The 16,170-nt window shown below is 40.8% G+C and overlaps 1 protein-coding gene across 2 annotated transcripts in view; it reads left to right on the plus strand.

Moving 5' to 3' along the window:
* The window catches only part of USP7 (ubiquitin specific peptidase 7), a 138,408-nt gene that overhangs the window by 111,812 nt on the left and 10,426 nt on the right, over positions 1-16,170 (plus strand). For both annotated transcript variants that reach the window (XM_073362481.2, XM_073362480.2), the window contains 10 exons: positions 2,922-3,056; positions 7,627-7,728; positions 8,549-8,654; positions 9,098-9,190; positions 10,452-10,519; positions 12,716-12,816; positions 14,174-14,327; positions 15,225-15,292; positions 15,702-15,810; positions 15,894-15,971. In XM_073362481.2, coding sequence (XP_073218582.1) covers positions 2,922-3,056; positions 7,627-7,728; positions 8,549-8,654; positions 9,098-9,190; positions 10,452-10,519; positions 12,716-12,816; positions 14,174-14,327; positions 15,225-15,292; positions 15,702-15,810; positions 15,894-15,971 — 1,014 coding nt within the window. The remainder of the gene's footprint in view (positions 1-2,921; positions 3,057-7,626; positions 7,729-8,548; positions 8,655-9,097; positions 9,191-10,451; positions 10,520-12,715; positions 12,817-14,173; positions 14,328-15,224; positions 15,293-15,701; positions 15,811-15,893; positions 15,972-16,170) is intronic.

The raw sequence follows: 16,170 nt of genomic DNA on the forward strand, positions 1-16,170 counted from the left end.
TGTATTATTTGAACAAACAAGGGGGACCACATTCCATGACACTTTGCCAAGAGGCAATCAGTTTGTGGCAGTTCTTCATAGAGGAGAGTCGACCACTTGCCTGGGGTCCAGAATCATCTTGCGGACCATCTCAGCAGGAATTTTTCACTGAGTCATGAGTGGACTCTGAAGACAAGTGTTGTCCAGGTCATCTTCACAGCTTGGAGCATTGTGACAATTGACCTGCTTACTACAAGGGACAATGGGAAATGTCACCTTTCTTCTCTCAAGGGGGCCTGAGTCCAGGCTCCCTTTCCAACACTTTCCATGTCAGCTAGCGATCAGCTCTCATGTACATATTTCCCCAGATCCTGATCATCCCACATATCATCCTTAAGCTGAAAGTGGATCACACCAAACTCATTCTCATTGTCCCAGCATGGCTGAGGCAGTGCTGGGTCTCTGACCTCATGCTGTCAGTTCAGTTTCCCATACTCCTTCCTCTCCATTCTGACCTACTCACGAAGAATCAGTCACACATAGCATCCCATGCTCAGCTCCCAGCATCTCACAGCATGGATGTTTTGTGGCTAAATAAGGAGGAAGAACAGTTTTCAGCAGCTGTACAACAGGTTCTACTCAACTGTAGAAAGCCTTCCCTCAGAATGGCCTATTCAGCTAAGTGGAAGCAGTTTTCGTTGTGATCCCTGGCCCTTGGAGTTCAGCTGATGCTGGTTTCTATCCAGGACATCTTGGAGTGCCTGCTGTACCTTCAGTTGTCAGGACTTGAGCGTAGCTCATTGGAAGTGCATCTGGCAGCAATATCAGCATTTCATCCCCCCTTTCAGAGAGGATCAGTTTTCTCCAATACTATGGTAGCAAGATTCTTATAAGGGCTTCTTCATCTGGCCTGAGCGCTGGCTTCTCTGTGGGACCTTAATACGGTCTTAGCAGTTTTAATGGGACCCCCATTTGAGCCTCTGGCATCTTGTTCTTTTCCGCTTTTGTGTCAGAAAACTGCATTCCTGGTAGCAATAACGTCCACAAGAAGAGTCTGAGAGCTGCAGGTTCTGATGGCAGAACCTCCTTATACACAATTCTGATAAGAACAAAGTGACTTTATGACCACACCCAAAATTGTTGTCTAAATTGTTCTCTGTTTCATTTGAACCAGGTGATATATTTACCTGTGTTCTTTCCTAAGCTGCATTCATCTCCTGAGGAGCAGCCTCTCGTTAGACATCAGATGATGTCTAGTCTTCTATCTGGGTAGGACTAAACCATTCTGTGCTTCACCTCACCTGTCTCATATGTTGATCACATGAACGGTCAAGCAGCCTCTTCTACATTCTCTAAATGTAAAACAAAGACTGCATATGAAATAGGTTCAGCTACGCCTCCTAACAGATGAGAGCTCATTCTGCGAGAGCACAGCCATAGTTAAAGGCATTCGTCAGTGATGTCTCAATATTGCCTATTCGCAGCGCTGCTCTGTGGTTGTCCATATATATATGTTTACGAACCATTACACCATTATTGCATCTTCAAGGGTGGATGCAAGTTTTTGTAAGGTGGCCCTGAAATCCTTGTTTAGGTGGACTCCAAGCCCTGTGTCCTGGGATGGGTACTGCTTGAGAGTCACCTAAGTGGAATACTCAGCTGCATCTACTTGACGAAGAAGAAACGGTGACTTACTGTGATTGTGGTTTTCAAGATATGATGCAGAAGTGTATTCCATGACCAAGCTTCCGTCCCCTCTGCATCAGAGTCTAGTGTCTGGGCGTTTGGTGCAAAGAAAATGAGAAGGGTCGTGGCGGTGTTGCCTCACGTAGTCCTGGGAGGCGCTAAGGCCAGCAGGTATGAGTGCCACCTCTCTACAGGTACTGATAGGGAAAATTCTCCAGTGAGTTGGGTGCACACACACCTAAGTGGAATACACGTCTTTGTGTCATCTCAAAGAACCGCAGTTACAGAAAGTTACCATTTCTTACACCTGCAAATGTCACCTTGAATCCTGATGAAATTAATAGTACTCAGGGGGAAATGACAGTATATTCATGGGCATTTCTGTTGGTCCACTGTTTGTTGTACTTATACAAGAATATAACTTTTCATGGCTTTTTAGAGAGTGTTAAATTATTGTATTAGAGGAAAAGGGCTGAACTCTTACAGTGCAGTGTTAGGGTAACTCAGGATATCTCCCATAAATAACTTTATGAAATTGGAATATAGCTAGCTCTAGCACCCAATTCTGGACTGCAGCTGTGCTGAGTTCATGTAGGAGTGGAGGAGAACTGTTACCTTTGCATCTCTCACATTTTCAGATGGCCCTGGGGCTGCTGTTCGATATACTGTACTGCGGTGGCTTCCTATGGAGCCACCCAGCAGCACCAAATAGGCAGAGCACCTCCTCCCTCCCTCCGTCTACCCCATTATGTACTGCTAATAGAGGCAGTGCTGGCCCTACACCAGAATGAAATTCCACTTAAACCAGGGCTTTTCCACAGTGGCAATATCTGCAGGGGAGTACAGGAACAACACACCCAGTAGAATTGGTATACTGATCAGAAACTGGTCCATAATGTTTTAGGCCCCATTCTGGGAAACACGTTGGTGAATATTCCTTTTGAATGCAGGGGCACTTCTCTAATGCTAAAATTATTATTGTGCGTAAGTGTTTGCAAGATTTGGGCCTAAATGTTAATGGCTTTGTGCTATGTTTTGTCAGAATATTTGTGAATTTTTAAACATGGTTTTGAGTAGCATAGTTTGTCTTGTTTCAGAGATAGCTTATATATTTGAAAACTTATTAACACAAAATGATTTAAGTGTGAACACTGACACCAATAAACAGTTAAATTCAGAGGCAAAGCTTACATCATCAGTGTTTTTGATTCTTCAGCTGTAAACTATATATAAGTAATGTTTATAAAATATTTCAGATAGTGACAGAGGACCAGTTTTGTGGCCACCAAGGCAATGATATGTATGATGAAGAAAAAGTGAAATATACTGTGTTCAAAGTATTAAAAAACTCCACACTTGCAGAATTTGTTCAAAACCTCTCTCAAACAATGGTAAGCTTTTTCTGTAGCACAGTATCTCACTATACATGTTTTTGTTATTATATTTTGTTCACTTTATAATCTTGGCATTCTCTTGGTATATGTGACTGCTTCTTTGTGTAGTGTCCCTGTGAGTTTTCCACTGTAGGTGTGCGTGCGTCCCTGTGCTGCTGATTTTAGAACTTTGGTAGCAGTATCTGTTAGACCTGCACGTGCACCCTTTCTCCTCATGCTGCTTCATGAGGCTAGTCGGCGCACTCAGGCTAACCCACCTCAGTTCCTTCTCGGCCACCCCAGCTAGAAACGGAGCTATTTGCTTTTCTATAGTTAGTTAGCCTCCTAGTTCTTAGTTGTAGTTCTAGTTGTCATTTTTTTTTCTCTTTATTTTTCCCCTTTAAAAAAAAACAAACTTTCTTTTCCCACTTCTCTCCTCGTTGGGGACCTTCCCCCAATGGGGTATGCCCAGCTCCCTTGCTTCAAGAAGTGCCTCTCTTGCAAAGAGGCGATCCCTATCGCAGACAAGCGCACTCAGTGCATTTGCTGCCTCGGGGAAGGCCACATTCAACAAAAGTGTGGTCTTTGCAAACAGCTCAGGCCCCAGTCTCGTAGAGGTAGAGAACTCAGGCAGAAGATTATCTTCATGGAGGCGGCTCTTCATCCATCTCCAGACCTATGCCATGAGTCACCTTTCAGACGTGAGTCTTCCCCATAGTCCATAACATCTAAAAGTTGTGAGTCAAAGAAACAAGGTGCTGACCCCTCTCACAAATCATCAATAAAAGAGCAGAAGTCCCCACAGTGAGCCCCAACATAGCCGTAAACGTTCTCCGGCACACTCGGTATCCTCGGTACCACCAGCACAGAGACCTTCTCAGTCTGGTGTGGCTCATGGAAGTCCTCAGTGGCAGATACTGTTGACAAACCTACAGCCGATGGGCACAGGCACCGAGTCAGCGGTACCTAGGGACAAAAGACAGGAGTAAGCACTCCTCCTAAGAAAACATTAGTATGTGATTCCTTATCAGTACCATCCTCGACACCTCATTTGGCACCAGAGCAAGTGGTATGGGCAAGATCCCCATCCCCCACAGTACTGCCAACAGCACTGAGTCGGACAGCACCACTGGAATTCCTGCACTCCATGCATCGGGATCTCCTCTTCTCAGTGCTGGGACCTCCGCACCAAGTCTTCGCTTGGCACGGGAGTCTTTCCCACTGCTCTGCCATGCTCCCCTGCTCTCCAGTGAGGGCTCAGACAGTGAACCTGAGGAGGTGGCATCTCAGTACTTCTCAAAGGCTCCTTATGGTGCCCAATATCAGCAGAGCCTCAAGGATATCCTCAGATGGTCCCACCACCACCATCTTGGCATGGGCACCAACAACAATCTCTATGCCACCGCCCCAGTGGCCATACTGGGACAAGAGGTCGATCATCTCCTCCAGTTAGGAGCCATAGGACCAGTACCTCAACATTTACAAGGCAAAGGGTTCTACTCCTGTTATTTCTTAATACCCAAAAGGAAGGGAGGTTGGAGACCCATACTAGACCTCAAAGCTCTGAACAAGTTTGTCAAGGCTTAAAAGTCAAGATGGTCACTTTAGCAACAGTCATTCCAGCGCTGGAACAGGGAGACTGGTTTTCAGCCCTCGCCTACTTTCATATCTCAATCTTACCGACTCTCAGACAATTTCTCAAATCCTCTCTAGGATAAGACCACTACCAATACAGGGTGCTCATTGGCCCAAGAGTATTTTCCAAGGTTCTCTCTGTAGTGGCCGCCCACTTACACTCCTGCGGGATCATGATTTACCTGTATCTGGATGATTGCCTCCTCAGAGCCCAGTCTCTACAAGAGGCTCACCGAGTCACCAAAGCTGCAATACACTTGTTTACAGAAGTGGGTCTGCAGATCAACGCCTAGAAATCAACCCTCACTCCAGTGCAGCACCTGGAATTCATAGGCGCTGGCTTTGACTCTACAGACCAGAGCTCCCCTTGCTCAAACAGATTCTTCTGTTTAGCCACACTCATACAGACCATTCAAAACAGCCTACAAATATCAGCCAGACGCTGCCTACGACTTAGGGCACATAGCAGCAGGCACAACGGTAATACCACATGCCAAAGCTTCACATGTGGTGCCTCCAGATGTTGTTTACAGCCCAAACAGGGACAGACAAGATAAACCCCTTTCGCTACCCACCAAGGTCAAAATCTCCTTAGATTGGTGGAAAGACCCAACCAACATTTTCAAAGGGATCCCCTTCTTGCAGATCCCCCCAACCATTGCTTCTAATCACTGACACATCGCTCATAGGGTGGGGTGCACATCTAAATGGCCATAATACCCAAGGCAAATGGTCACCCACAAAGATATCTCTTCACATCAGCCTCCTCAACCTAAGCGCAGTCAGGAATGCCTGCACCCACTTCCTCCTGCTGATTAAAGGATCACACACAAGAGTCCTAACAGACAACATAGCCTGCATGTACTACATAAATCAACAAGGGAGAGCCCAATCACCTTCCCTCTGCATAGAGGTAATGAGATTATGGAACTGGTGTGTCTCCCACAATGTCACACTGTCAGCAGACTACCTCCCTGAGGCACACAACTTGATAGCGGATAGTCTCAGTCACTAATTCCCACATGACCACAAGTGAGAACTGGACCCAGTAGTACTTTACAACCTATTCAGGCAATAGGGGACACCAACCACAGATTTTTTCGCTACTTACTTGAACAAGAAATGTTCCCGCTACTGCTCCAGAGCACGGATAAGACAGTGCTCCCTAGGTGATGCCGTCCTCCCCTGGGATGGGGACCTTCTTTATGCCTTTTCTCCTTTTCCCCTACTACTGAAGGTCCTGCTGAAAATTTAAAAATAGTCTGAGCACACATCATTCTGATCGCTCCTATTTGACCGAGATAGACCTGGTTCCTTTACCTGTCACAGCTTGCAACATGCCTGCCAATCCCTCTCCCAGTCACTCCCTACCTGCTGTCCCAGGACAATCTACATCCCAACTTGGGGGTTCTCTGCCTCAGAGAATGGCTCCTTCTTGGTTCAAACAACTAGAAAGCTCCTGTTCAAAAGACATGCAAGAGGCATTATTATACAGTAGAAAGTCCTCCACACAGCATACTTACGTGCAAAAATGGTCCAGGTTTCGGATTTGGTGCATCTCCCAACAGATCTCCCTGACATCCACGACTCTCTTCAACATCTTAGACTTTGCTCTGGCCCTAAAAAGATTGGGTCTGTCTGTAAGCTCTCTGAGTCCACCTATCTGCTATAACAGCCTTCCACCTCCAGTAAAGGTTTACTCAGTGCAGTCACACCCAGTCACCAAAGGGCTCCTCAGGAGTATAGTAAGCCTCTTCCCACAACCTCAACTTCCTCCTCCCACATGGGACTTAAACCTGGTGCTGAAAGAACTGACTAGGCCTCCCTTCAAACCCGTAGCCACCTGTTTCTCAATGAAAACAGCTTTCCTGATAGCGATTACTTCAGCCAGGACAACAGAAGAAATAGTAGCTCTCATGGCACCTTCCCTCCCTCCCCTCCCCACCAGTATTCTTTCAGGGCAAAGTTATGCTTAGGCCACATCCAAAATTCATTCCCAAGGTAACCGTCCCTGTTTCACATGAACTAATTGATTAATCTTCCAACCTTCTATCCCAAGCCTCACAGAGGCGAGAAAGAAGCTATATTGCACATTCTAGGTGTCAGGAGATAATCTGTATCAGGAGATAATCTGCCTTTTGCCTGCACAGGACAAAGATTTTCAGAAAGTCCCCCAGGCTTTTCCTCTCTATTGCGGAAAGATCCAAGGGTTCAAGAATATCGGAGGCTCTCCAAGTGTTTCTTGAACTGCATCAGACAGTGTTACCAGGTTCTCAGGATAACCCTTCCACATACTATTTGTACACACTCTACAAGGTCGATCTCCTCATCCATTGCCTTATTCAAGAATGTCTCTATCAGAGATCTGTAGAGTGGCAAGATGGGTGTCAGTCCACACTTTTGTGGAACTTTATGGGATCACTGGGGACTCTGCCACTGATGCCATCTTCGGCTCCACTGTGCTGTCATTGGAGTTGGGTCAGTTAAAGAAGTCTCAGCCCTCCAGAAGGGATGCTGCTCAGGAATCACCTACAGTGGAGCACCATAGCGACACGACATGAAGTAGTAGTACTCACCTTGTACAGTAACAATGGTTTTTTGAGATGTGTGTCCCTGTGGGTGTTCCATAACCCACCCTCCTCCCCTCTACTTCGGAGTTCTTGTGAATGACACTGCAGTAGAGAAGGAACTGAGGGGGGTTAGCCTGCGTCACTGTCTAGCCTTGTGATGCAGCATGAGGAGAGAGAGCACATGTGCGGGTCTAATGGACACCGTTACTGAAGTTCTCCGATCAGCAGTGCAGCACCCATAGTGACACACACAGTTACTGCACAAGGTGAGTAACTTCTTTCTGTCATAGTTTGAGTGCATGTACACTGACTAGTTTTGACTGGTTTTATTAAAGTATTTTAATCTATTTGTATTTTCTTCTTTTAACTTTCTTTTAACTTAGGGATTTCCACAGGATCAAATACGGTTGTGGCCGATGCAAGCTAGAAGTAATGGAACTAAACGACCAGCAATGTTAGATAATGAAGCAGATGGCAATAAAACTGTAAATATTTACTAATAGGGGAAAAGTTAATTCTAAGTCTGTCTCATTTACAGTTCCAACAGTAAAGTTGTGGCCTGAGGACATCAAAATCTTAAGTGTTGGAAACTAACCTATGGTGTTTCAGGGGACATAGAAAAACTTGTGAAATCTAGAACCAGTGTACAGTAGCCCTTGATTTAGAATAGATTTGAGATTTGGTGGATTGATTTTGAGATTTGGCAGATCTAGATCTTTTTACTGTAATGAAAGGAGACACAATCGTTAGTCATCTGTCACTGACACTAACTTGTTTAAATTTTACTACTCGTAATATCAAATGTAAGGGCAAATATGAGTTCCATGAATGCTTTAGAAACTTCATAAAATAGCAAGTGTTGCATATAAATATTAATAAAATTAGGGATACGAAAAGTTGTACTAACCCCTGTGTTAAATTTATCCTTAATTTTTGTTCTTGCTACTATAATTGACATGGATGGAAATAAAATATTTTTAAACATACAAGAGAGCCCATTTTAAGGAAAAATTCTGTGCAGTTTAAAACTTATGTAACTTTTTAAAAAACACACATCAAAGCAATATTTGATATTGTTTTGCTTACTTTAGCAAGATGGTGAAGGATTGCATATGATCTTTAACTCTCACCAACATAGCTAAAAATGAGGGACTTTTCCCAACAGTGTAAGATTCCTTTTAATTTCTTGTTTTGTTTTAATTTAAATTATGCAGTTTGACCACTCCACTAAGTTTTCTGCCTATATGAAACTCATCTAAAGTCATTTTTTTGCTCATGTTGTGTGTTCTGCTTCCTAACAAACAGATGATTGAGCTCAGTGACAATGAAAATCCATGGACAATATTCCTGGAAACAGTAGATCCAGAGATGGCAGCTACTGGAGCGACATTACCCAAGTTTGATAAAGATCGTAAGTATATATGCTAAAATTTCAGAAAATACAAAATCTTTCATTCTCTGTGTGCCTGAAAATGACTGAGTGCTCCTTCTTTGGCGCTCAGTCTGCCTGATGTACAAGATGTCTGTCAGACTGTGGCTCTCAATGCACTTCGATCACCTGACCTCATTTTGTGTTGTCCTCTTCCAAGATGGAGAGAGACTGGGGTTTCAGATGTTCTAGAATGAATGAAATTAATTTAATCAGCTCTGTGTGTGTTATTTGGGTTCAGTATTTAAAAAGTATTTTAAGGAAATTATTTTGTTACCAGGTTACGTGTTTGCTCATTAATTAAAGACATTGTTTTGTGACTACTGTGGCCTTGAGCATGAAAATGGAATTTACGGTTAGGTGATCTTCAGATGTGCTCAAATTATGGCTTTACTTCAGATTATTTTTTATTTCTTAACTTGTAGATGATGTAATGTTGTTTCTGAAGATGTATGATCCAAAGACTCGGAGTTTGAATTACTGTGGACATATCTACACACCTATATCCTGTAAAATACGTAAGTCTTTAAACTCTTACTGAGTTGTAATATAATATGATCAAATATATAAATATAACATTTTTGCATTTAATGTTATACTGTTGAAAGCAAAATTCAGGAATTACAAAAATGAAGGCTTCTACAGCAGCATTAACCTGTCTGTTAGATAGACATGCATAATATTTTCTATTCCTGTGTTTATGTGATAAACATATACTTTGGTATATTGTTAAAGTATGGCATGAAATATGCAAAGTTTGCAACATGTCTGCAGGAACCTTAACATTTCTATTTCCTAACTTAAATTTAACTGGGAAGCCTTAATGGTTCATTAATATAGCTTAATAGCCCCCTTCCCCCCCCCCCTTTTTTTTTTTTTTTTAAGAGAGAGAATTGTTTTTGCTCAATAACTGTAGAATTTAAATGTCCCCAGCAAGGCTTTGAAGTTCACATGCCATTGAAATGAATGGGGTGGGGGAATTGTGAGTTCCATCTTTGCTGCTGAGATTTAGCTGCAGACAGTTATCTGCAACACTGGGTTAATGGGGCAGCAGTCTATGGATTTTTGTATTGGGCTGGCTGTATCTTTCTAATTTTATTTAAAAATTTAGGATTTACAGTGTGTTGGTGACTACGGCAAATGTTCTTATTCCTGAATGTTGCAGTTTTATAGCGTTCTTGCCAAGTGTTCTGCTGCAACATTTTGTAAAATGACTTCAGGAAAATTGTCCCACCAGCAGCTGCAGCCCCTATGCATGTCTGGTTAGACTGTGTGTGTAAAGTTCTAATGTGCCTCACTCCTATGTGACATCATAAAGAGGGTGGAGCTTCATTAAGCTCCACTGAAAAACCTTAGCGGATGTGGACTGAACCTGTTCAGAAGTGATACTCGGATTTCTTATTGTTAATAACGTCTCTGCCCATAAGCAAAGCAAATGTTGCTCTACATTAACAGTAACTTACATTCAAAATGTTATGCGTAAAACTTTTTGGTTTTGCTCTAGCTCTGTTTATTTTGTGTGTGTGGTTAAAACTATGGCATTATTTTATGCTAGCAGAATTCAGATGGCTATGCAAAATTTCCTCAAATTAAAATAAAAAATCCCCTTTTGGGCTAAACCTAAGGATGGGAAGTTTCAATTTAAAGGAGAAATTTGTCATAAAGTTGGACATCTGAAAATTTGGGGGGTTATAATGGAACCTTTTTGCAACTTTAATCATAGCTTTCGCTACTAGTGAAAGCTATAACATACTTCACGCTTCTTTTCTTTTCCAATAGGTGACTTGCTTCCAGTTATGTGTGAGAGAGCAGGATTTCCCCAAGAAACTAACCTTATCCTCTATGAGGTTTGGATTGATTATTATTCCTACAATAAATCTAGGTTTGTGTGTCCATTAGCAAGTTTTCCTCTAAGGAAAAACTGTAATGTTTATAAAGATTTTAACTACTACATATAAATACAAAGAACATGTCACTAAAATAATATTTTAAGTGAGAAATAAAATAGTTTTAGATATTACATTTAGAAACATAAGAAACCATAACCACACATAAAGCCAACTGAGGCTTCGGTCCCATTGGAAACTCTGAAAATCAGTCAGTTTCAAAGTGCTTGTAAGGTTAATTTTATAATTAAAAAAAAAATTTAATAGCTAGCTTTGATAACAAACAGTGATGGTTTAACAGTGAAGTCTACTCAGCCACATGATGTTAGCCTCCTCTTGTTGATTAGGTACAATGCTGTGTCACCAAGAGACAAGTTTCACTGAGATAAAATGGTGCCATTCACTGAATGGAAATACTCAGAGCGATCAGTGTTCCTGAACTATTGAAAATTAATTTATAAAATGCATCTGATTATGTATATTTATTTTAATAAATACTTATGTAGCTCTCTGTGCTATTCAAAAAATCATTACCGTTTCCTTTAATCTGGGGCTGAATTCACAGAAACTTAAATTCTGAACACTTGCTCTGAAACATTAAAAGCCAAAATCCTTTATAAGATTTTGTTGTTTTTTGCATCAGCGTGACTAATAATTTAGCCACAAAACTCTGTTAAACTCTCTCAAGGTTGTTAGCATTCCTTTTCCTCCAGGACTGACTGTTAGTTTTGATTTGGCTACATATTCTAGCACATATTTTAAAGTAACAAACTTTACAGCCTGTGCATCCTACAGTTAACGAACAGAGCTTTCACTGTTAAAGATGTTTTGCACAGCAATGTTTGGTTAATCTGCTGTACCCCAAAAGCTATGGCTCTGAAGTTTTTGAATACTTGGGCACAAGAGAATATCATTGGAATCCTAACTTTGAAATCAGCAATCAAAAACACCACTAGTAATTTGTGACTAAAAAGTCTTACCCTTTAAAACTTCTGCTTGCAAAGTCTGAGGTAAGGGAAACTTTTAAACTCTAAAAGATACATTTATCTGCATGGAAGTCCTGTGTGAGCCACACTCTGTGCTGTTAGCACTAAATCCATGCATGTTCCCCAAGTCACCATGATAGCACAGCTGCTGCTGCTGCTAGCAGGGCTGGCCTACGCGCTCTCAGTGCCTGACCCTCTGCACATGAATCTGCAGTGACCTGTTTCCAGCTGTGGGGAGGGAATGCTGCATCCTCTCCTGCCTCCACCACACTGTATGAGGCAGCAGGCAACAAGTGAGAGCTCCCACATTCTTTCACCAAAGTGTAGGAGTAATACATGCTTATAACCACTTTAAATTGCTCTAGTGGGATTTGAATCTGCAGTGAGGCCCTTGCTACAGTAGGACTAGGAGCTCTTAATGCCTGCTTTGCTAGCAGCTACACTGCTCTCACTGGTCTTTCCTTGGGCATTACAGAGTTCCATACTAACAGGCAGAACTGCTACCAGGGAACTCCCATATATACAGTCACTTCCAAATTTACATTAAACTTATAAAAGTTCCTTCTTTCAAATAGTACGGGTGAGGACCACAAAAGTTTCTGCCACCTGTTCCTTTAAACAAAGATATTTATGTTCCACTAAACAACTCACAATATATGTGTATTATAGTTATTAAAATAGTGTGTATTTAATACTCTAGGGGCTTTTCACTCCTTTTGAAAAGGAGAGGCAGCCTATTATAGTGAATCCGTTGCACCTTGCCAAAAACAAACTAGTATTAATTGCGTTCTACTACTATTTTGAAAGTTGCGTGATTTGAAAAATAAGTCTTCGAGCACTGGAGAATTTTGAATTGGGGCTGGCTATTGAGTAGGTGTGATGGACGATGTAAAACATTTTAAAATGGATTCAATTTAACTAAAAGAGAATCTAGTGCAAATTTCATGGGTAAAGTAGAAATAGCCAACTCTACTGTGAGCAGTGAAGTTTGTAAATGAAATATAATGTGAATTAAAAAATCATCAGAATTCACCCTCCCTCCCTCATTCATTTAAATTTTGATTGAAAAAGAAAATGAGTCATCTTCCATTGCAACATTTTTTCAGCGGTGAGAGTTTCCTATTTTGTCATTTATTTCTTCTGATTGTTTTCCCTTTTGTTTTTACTGCAGGAAGTTAAACCGAATTTAACAGAGAGAATTCAAGACTATGATGTATCTCTTGATAAGGCTCTTGATGAACTCATGGATGGTGACATCATAGTGTTTCAGAAGTATGTGTTTTGAAGGGATGATTATAGTCATGGTTACATCACCTGGTTCCTTAAATTTAAGTGGAGAAAGATTTTCTATTTAGCAGTTTTAACAATGATTTTCAAATATTCAGAAGCATAGTTGCTTACTGACAGACATAGTCAGCAATATCAACTTACTGGTTTGGAGGGGCGGGGGAATTAAACTATTCAGAATATTAAACTGTCACTTGTAAGATTTAAAAAAAAACCTCCTCACCTTGAATTAGAAGACCAATAAATACTGACATAGTTCTTCACAGATAATGTTAAGATCTGTGTTCAGCAGGCAGTCTGAATTCTGCAGCTTTGCCCTTGGAGCCACCGTAACTGAAATACTATACAACAGAGCCTAGCTGTAATTCTAATCTAAGTCTCCGTGTTATAACTGCTATAACTTCCACCTAGAACTAAGCTGTCTTCCTCTTACTCGTGCTTCCTCACTAGTCACACATTGGCCTACAGTGATGACATGCTTCTGACTTAACTGAGCACATGTTCAAATAATAGGGATGTTGATGCTTATTGGAGGTTTCTCCAAGGCAAAGGGAGAACTCCTGCAGCTGATATCCAGTAAAGGGATCTTACTTAAGTTTGTCAGGACTATAAATCAGCATTTCTGTGCTCTTACTCCTGATGGTCACACCCAACTGTGTTGCTCTGTTTCTCTCCATGGGCTGACAGTGGGTGGAAGCCAGCTAGTCTATCTTCAGCACTCTTACCCCAGATTATGTGAGATGAATGTATTTCTCATGTCATGCCTTGGAACTCGCATTCCCTGTTGACCCAGTTGGTGTTATGCACCTTTGGCTGGCTGCTGACTTCTGGGTAAGTGCACAGCTTGTACACTGGTGCTATTGAAGATAGGGGTACCAGTCAGTAGTGACCCATACTAATGTCTATACGCATTTCACACCTGTGGTTCAAGGGATGCTACTGTACATCCGGCCATTGTGCAAAGTGACTAATAAAAGCCTTTCATGAGAATGTAAGATGTTTTCAGCAATGTAGTAAAGGTATGTGGTAGCATACCAGGGGAGGGAAGGGGGAACGAGTGCCATTAGAACATGTCTCTGAAACAAATGGAGTCAGCATGCTGCCGAATAAGTACGCATGGCGTGCAAATGTGTTAGAAGTTCTTGCACAGCACGTATATATTCAAAAGGTATGAATCACGGCTGACAATTACAGTCCTGGTGTATACAAAGGGTGGCTCTTTAACGGTTTCCTGACTTCATTTCTGTATTTCTCAGTAATATTTCTGATTTACTGTAGAACATATTTAACACTCCCTAACTACTTGTATAATGTAGATGGTACAATTTGTCTGCTTTTGTAGGGACGACCCAGAAAATGATAACAGTGAATTGCCAACAGCAAAAGAATACTTCAGAGACCTTTACCACCGTGTTGATGTCATTTTCTGTGATAAGACTATCCCCAATGATCCCGGATTTGTTGTTACTTTGTCCAATAGAATGAATTACTTTCAGGTATGTATTCCACTCTACTTTGTTTCCTCTCCTTTTGTTTTCCCATTCACAGCCATGTGGGGGGTGTTACATAATGAGGTTCAGATTAATTAGTAGGTCAAGACACCACTCTTTGGATGAAATATTCTTAGATGAAGTTCTTCAGGGCCTGGGCTGTGCTTTCATTTCTGTTTTTTCACCTAGCACATTGTGTGTTCCATTAGAAATAAATAATTCCAGTCTCCTTTTCATACTTTCTACCTTGCCTTTTTTAAGTTTTCCTTAAAGAGCCACTTACTGCTCACAGAAAATCTTAAATATATTTAGGTAAATTCTGCCTATGTTAACACGATTTCAGTTGTTTCCCTTCCAGAGTGTTGTCTTTTTTATTACTAATAGCGGCTGGTTGTATAAAACCAAGAACTTTCTTCTTTAAAATGCTATTCTGCTTTGACAAGTGACTTTCTAAAAATGACATAGTAGGATTGCTGACATTCTGAGAATGACTTCCAAATAAAATTTGCTCACTTACAAGTAAAAAGATGTTTTGTTTTTAGACTGTTTTGCCCATCAACGTTGGGATCTGAAAGTCTGCTGTGTTTTCTGATTCTTTTGTATCATCACCAGAAATAGAGATTCAGCCAAATTATGCCCTCATGTATACCTAATGCAACCTAATTTTCCTACAAGGTGTTAATGGGCCTAGAATCTTCAAGAACTGGTGGTGGCCACCCACTTAATATACCAAATACATCTGCTCTTGGACTCTGTCACCATTCATGTAGGTAGTGTGTATTATATGTCTGTGACTGGATTATTGGAACCTAATATGAAGGTAGTATTATGCATAACCCTAGACAAAGCAGTGTCATAAATGGTTTGTCATTTAGAAGTTTTAAAAAACTTTTATTTCCACAGGTTGCGAAGACTGTTGCACAAAGACTTAATACAGACCCAATGCTACTACAGTTTTTCAAGTCCCAAGGGTAAGATGAGTTCCTATAAACATAACTTTCTAGTTTAGCTTTGTCATTGTTTGCAAAATATCTTTAAACTAATTTTAAATAATTTAAAACTAACAAATTAGAATTAGGTTGTCATTTAATAACTTTTTCCACATTGCCACAAAATTCTTTGCCTAGTTAAATTTTATTTCAGCTAACATCACCAAATATTTCTTTCCAAGAACTTTCTCAATCTCTTATGTGTGTTTGAAAATCTCCCCTTAAATCACTGTGACTATAGAGCTGCATAGGTTGGGCATGCGAGTTTCATACCAAAGTGAAATTTTGTAAATTTGCGTACTGGAAGTTAAATTTATTTTGCATTCTCAACAGATTTTACTTCATGGCAATGGATTATGAAGTGATATTTATATGTTGTTTTCTTGTATAGTTATAGGGATGGCCCAGGTAATCCTCTTAGACATAATTATGAAGGTACTTTAAGAGATCTCCTGCAGTTCTTCAAACCTAGACAACCTAAAAAACTTTATTATCAGCAGGTATGAGTCCTTATTTATACCACTGTGCTTTTGTGCTTTTGTTGCCTTTCAAGTATGTCTGAAGTGTATCTCCTTTTTTCTAGCTTAAAATGAAAATTACTGACTTTGAAAACAGGAGAAGTTTTAAGTGCATATGGCTAAATAGCCAGTTTAGGGAAGAGGTTAGTACAATTTTAGCTACCACCCTGGATTCATTGTAATTTCTTTTCTCATAAGCCTTTGGATAGTATTGTGATAACCATGTGGCATCTTATATAATATTGACTTTTAAGGACTAAACCAAAAACATAAGATTTGTTATGTATTTAGTAATTGTTCCTCTTTGAAATTTTCATTAAGAAGAAGAGTTGCATTCATCTA

The sequence above is a fragment of the Lepidochelys kempii genome, chromosome 10, assembly GCF_965140285.1.
Source record: "Lepidochelys kempii isolate rLepKem1 chromosome 10, rLepKem1.hap1, whole genome shotgun sequence".
Lineage (NCBI taxonomy): Eukaryota > Metazoa > Chordata > Testudines > Cheloniidae > Lepidochelys > Lepidochelys kempii.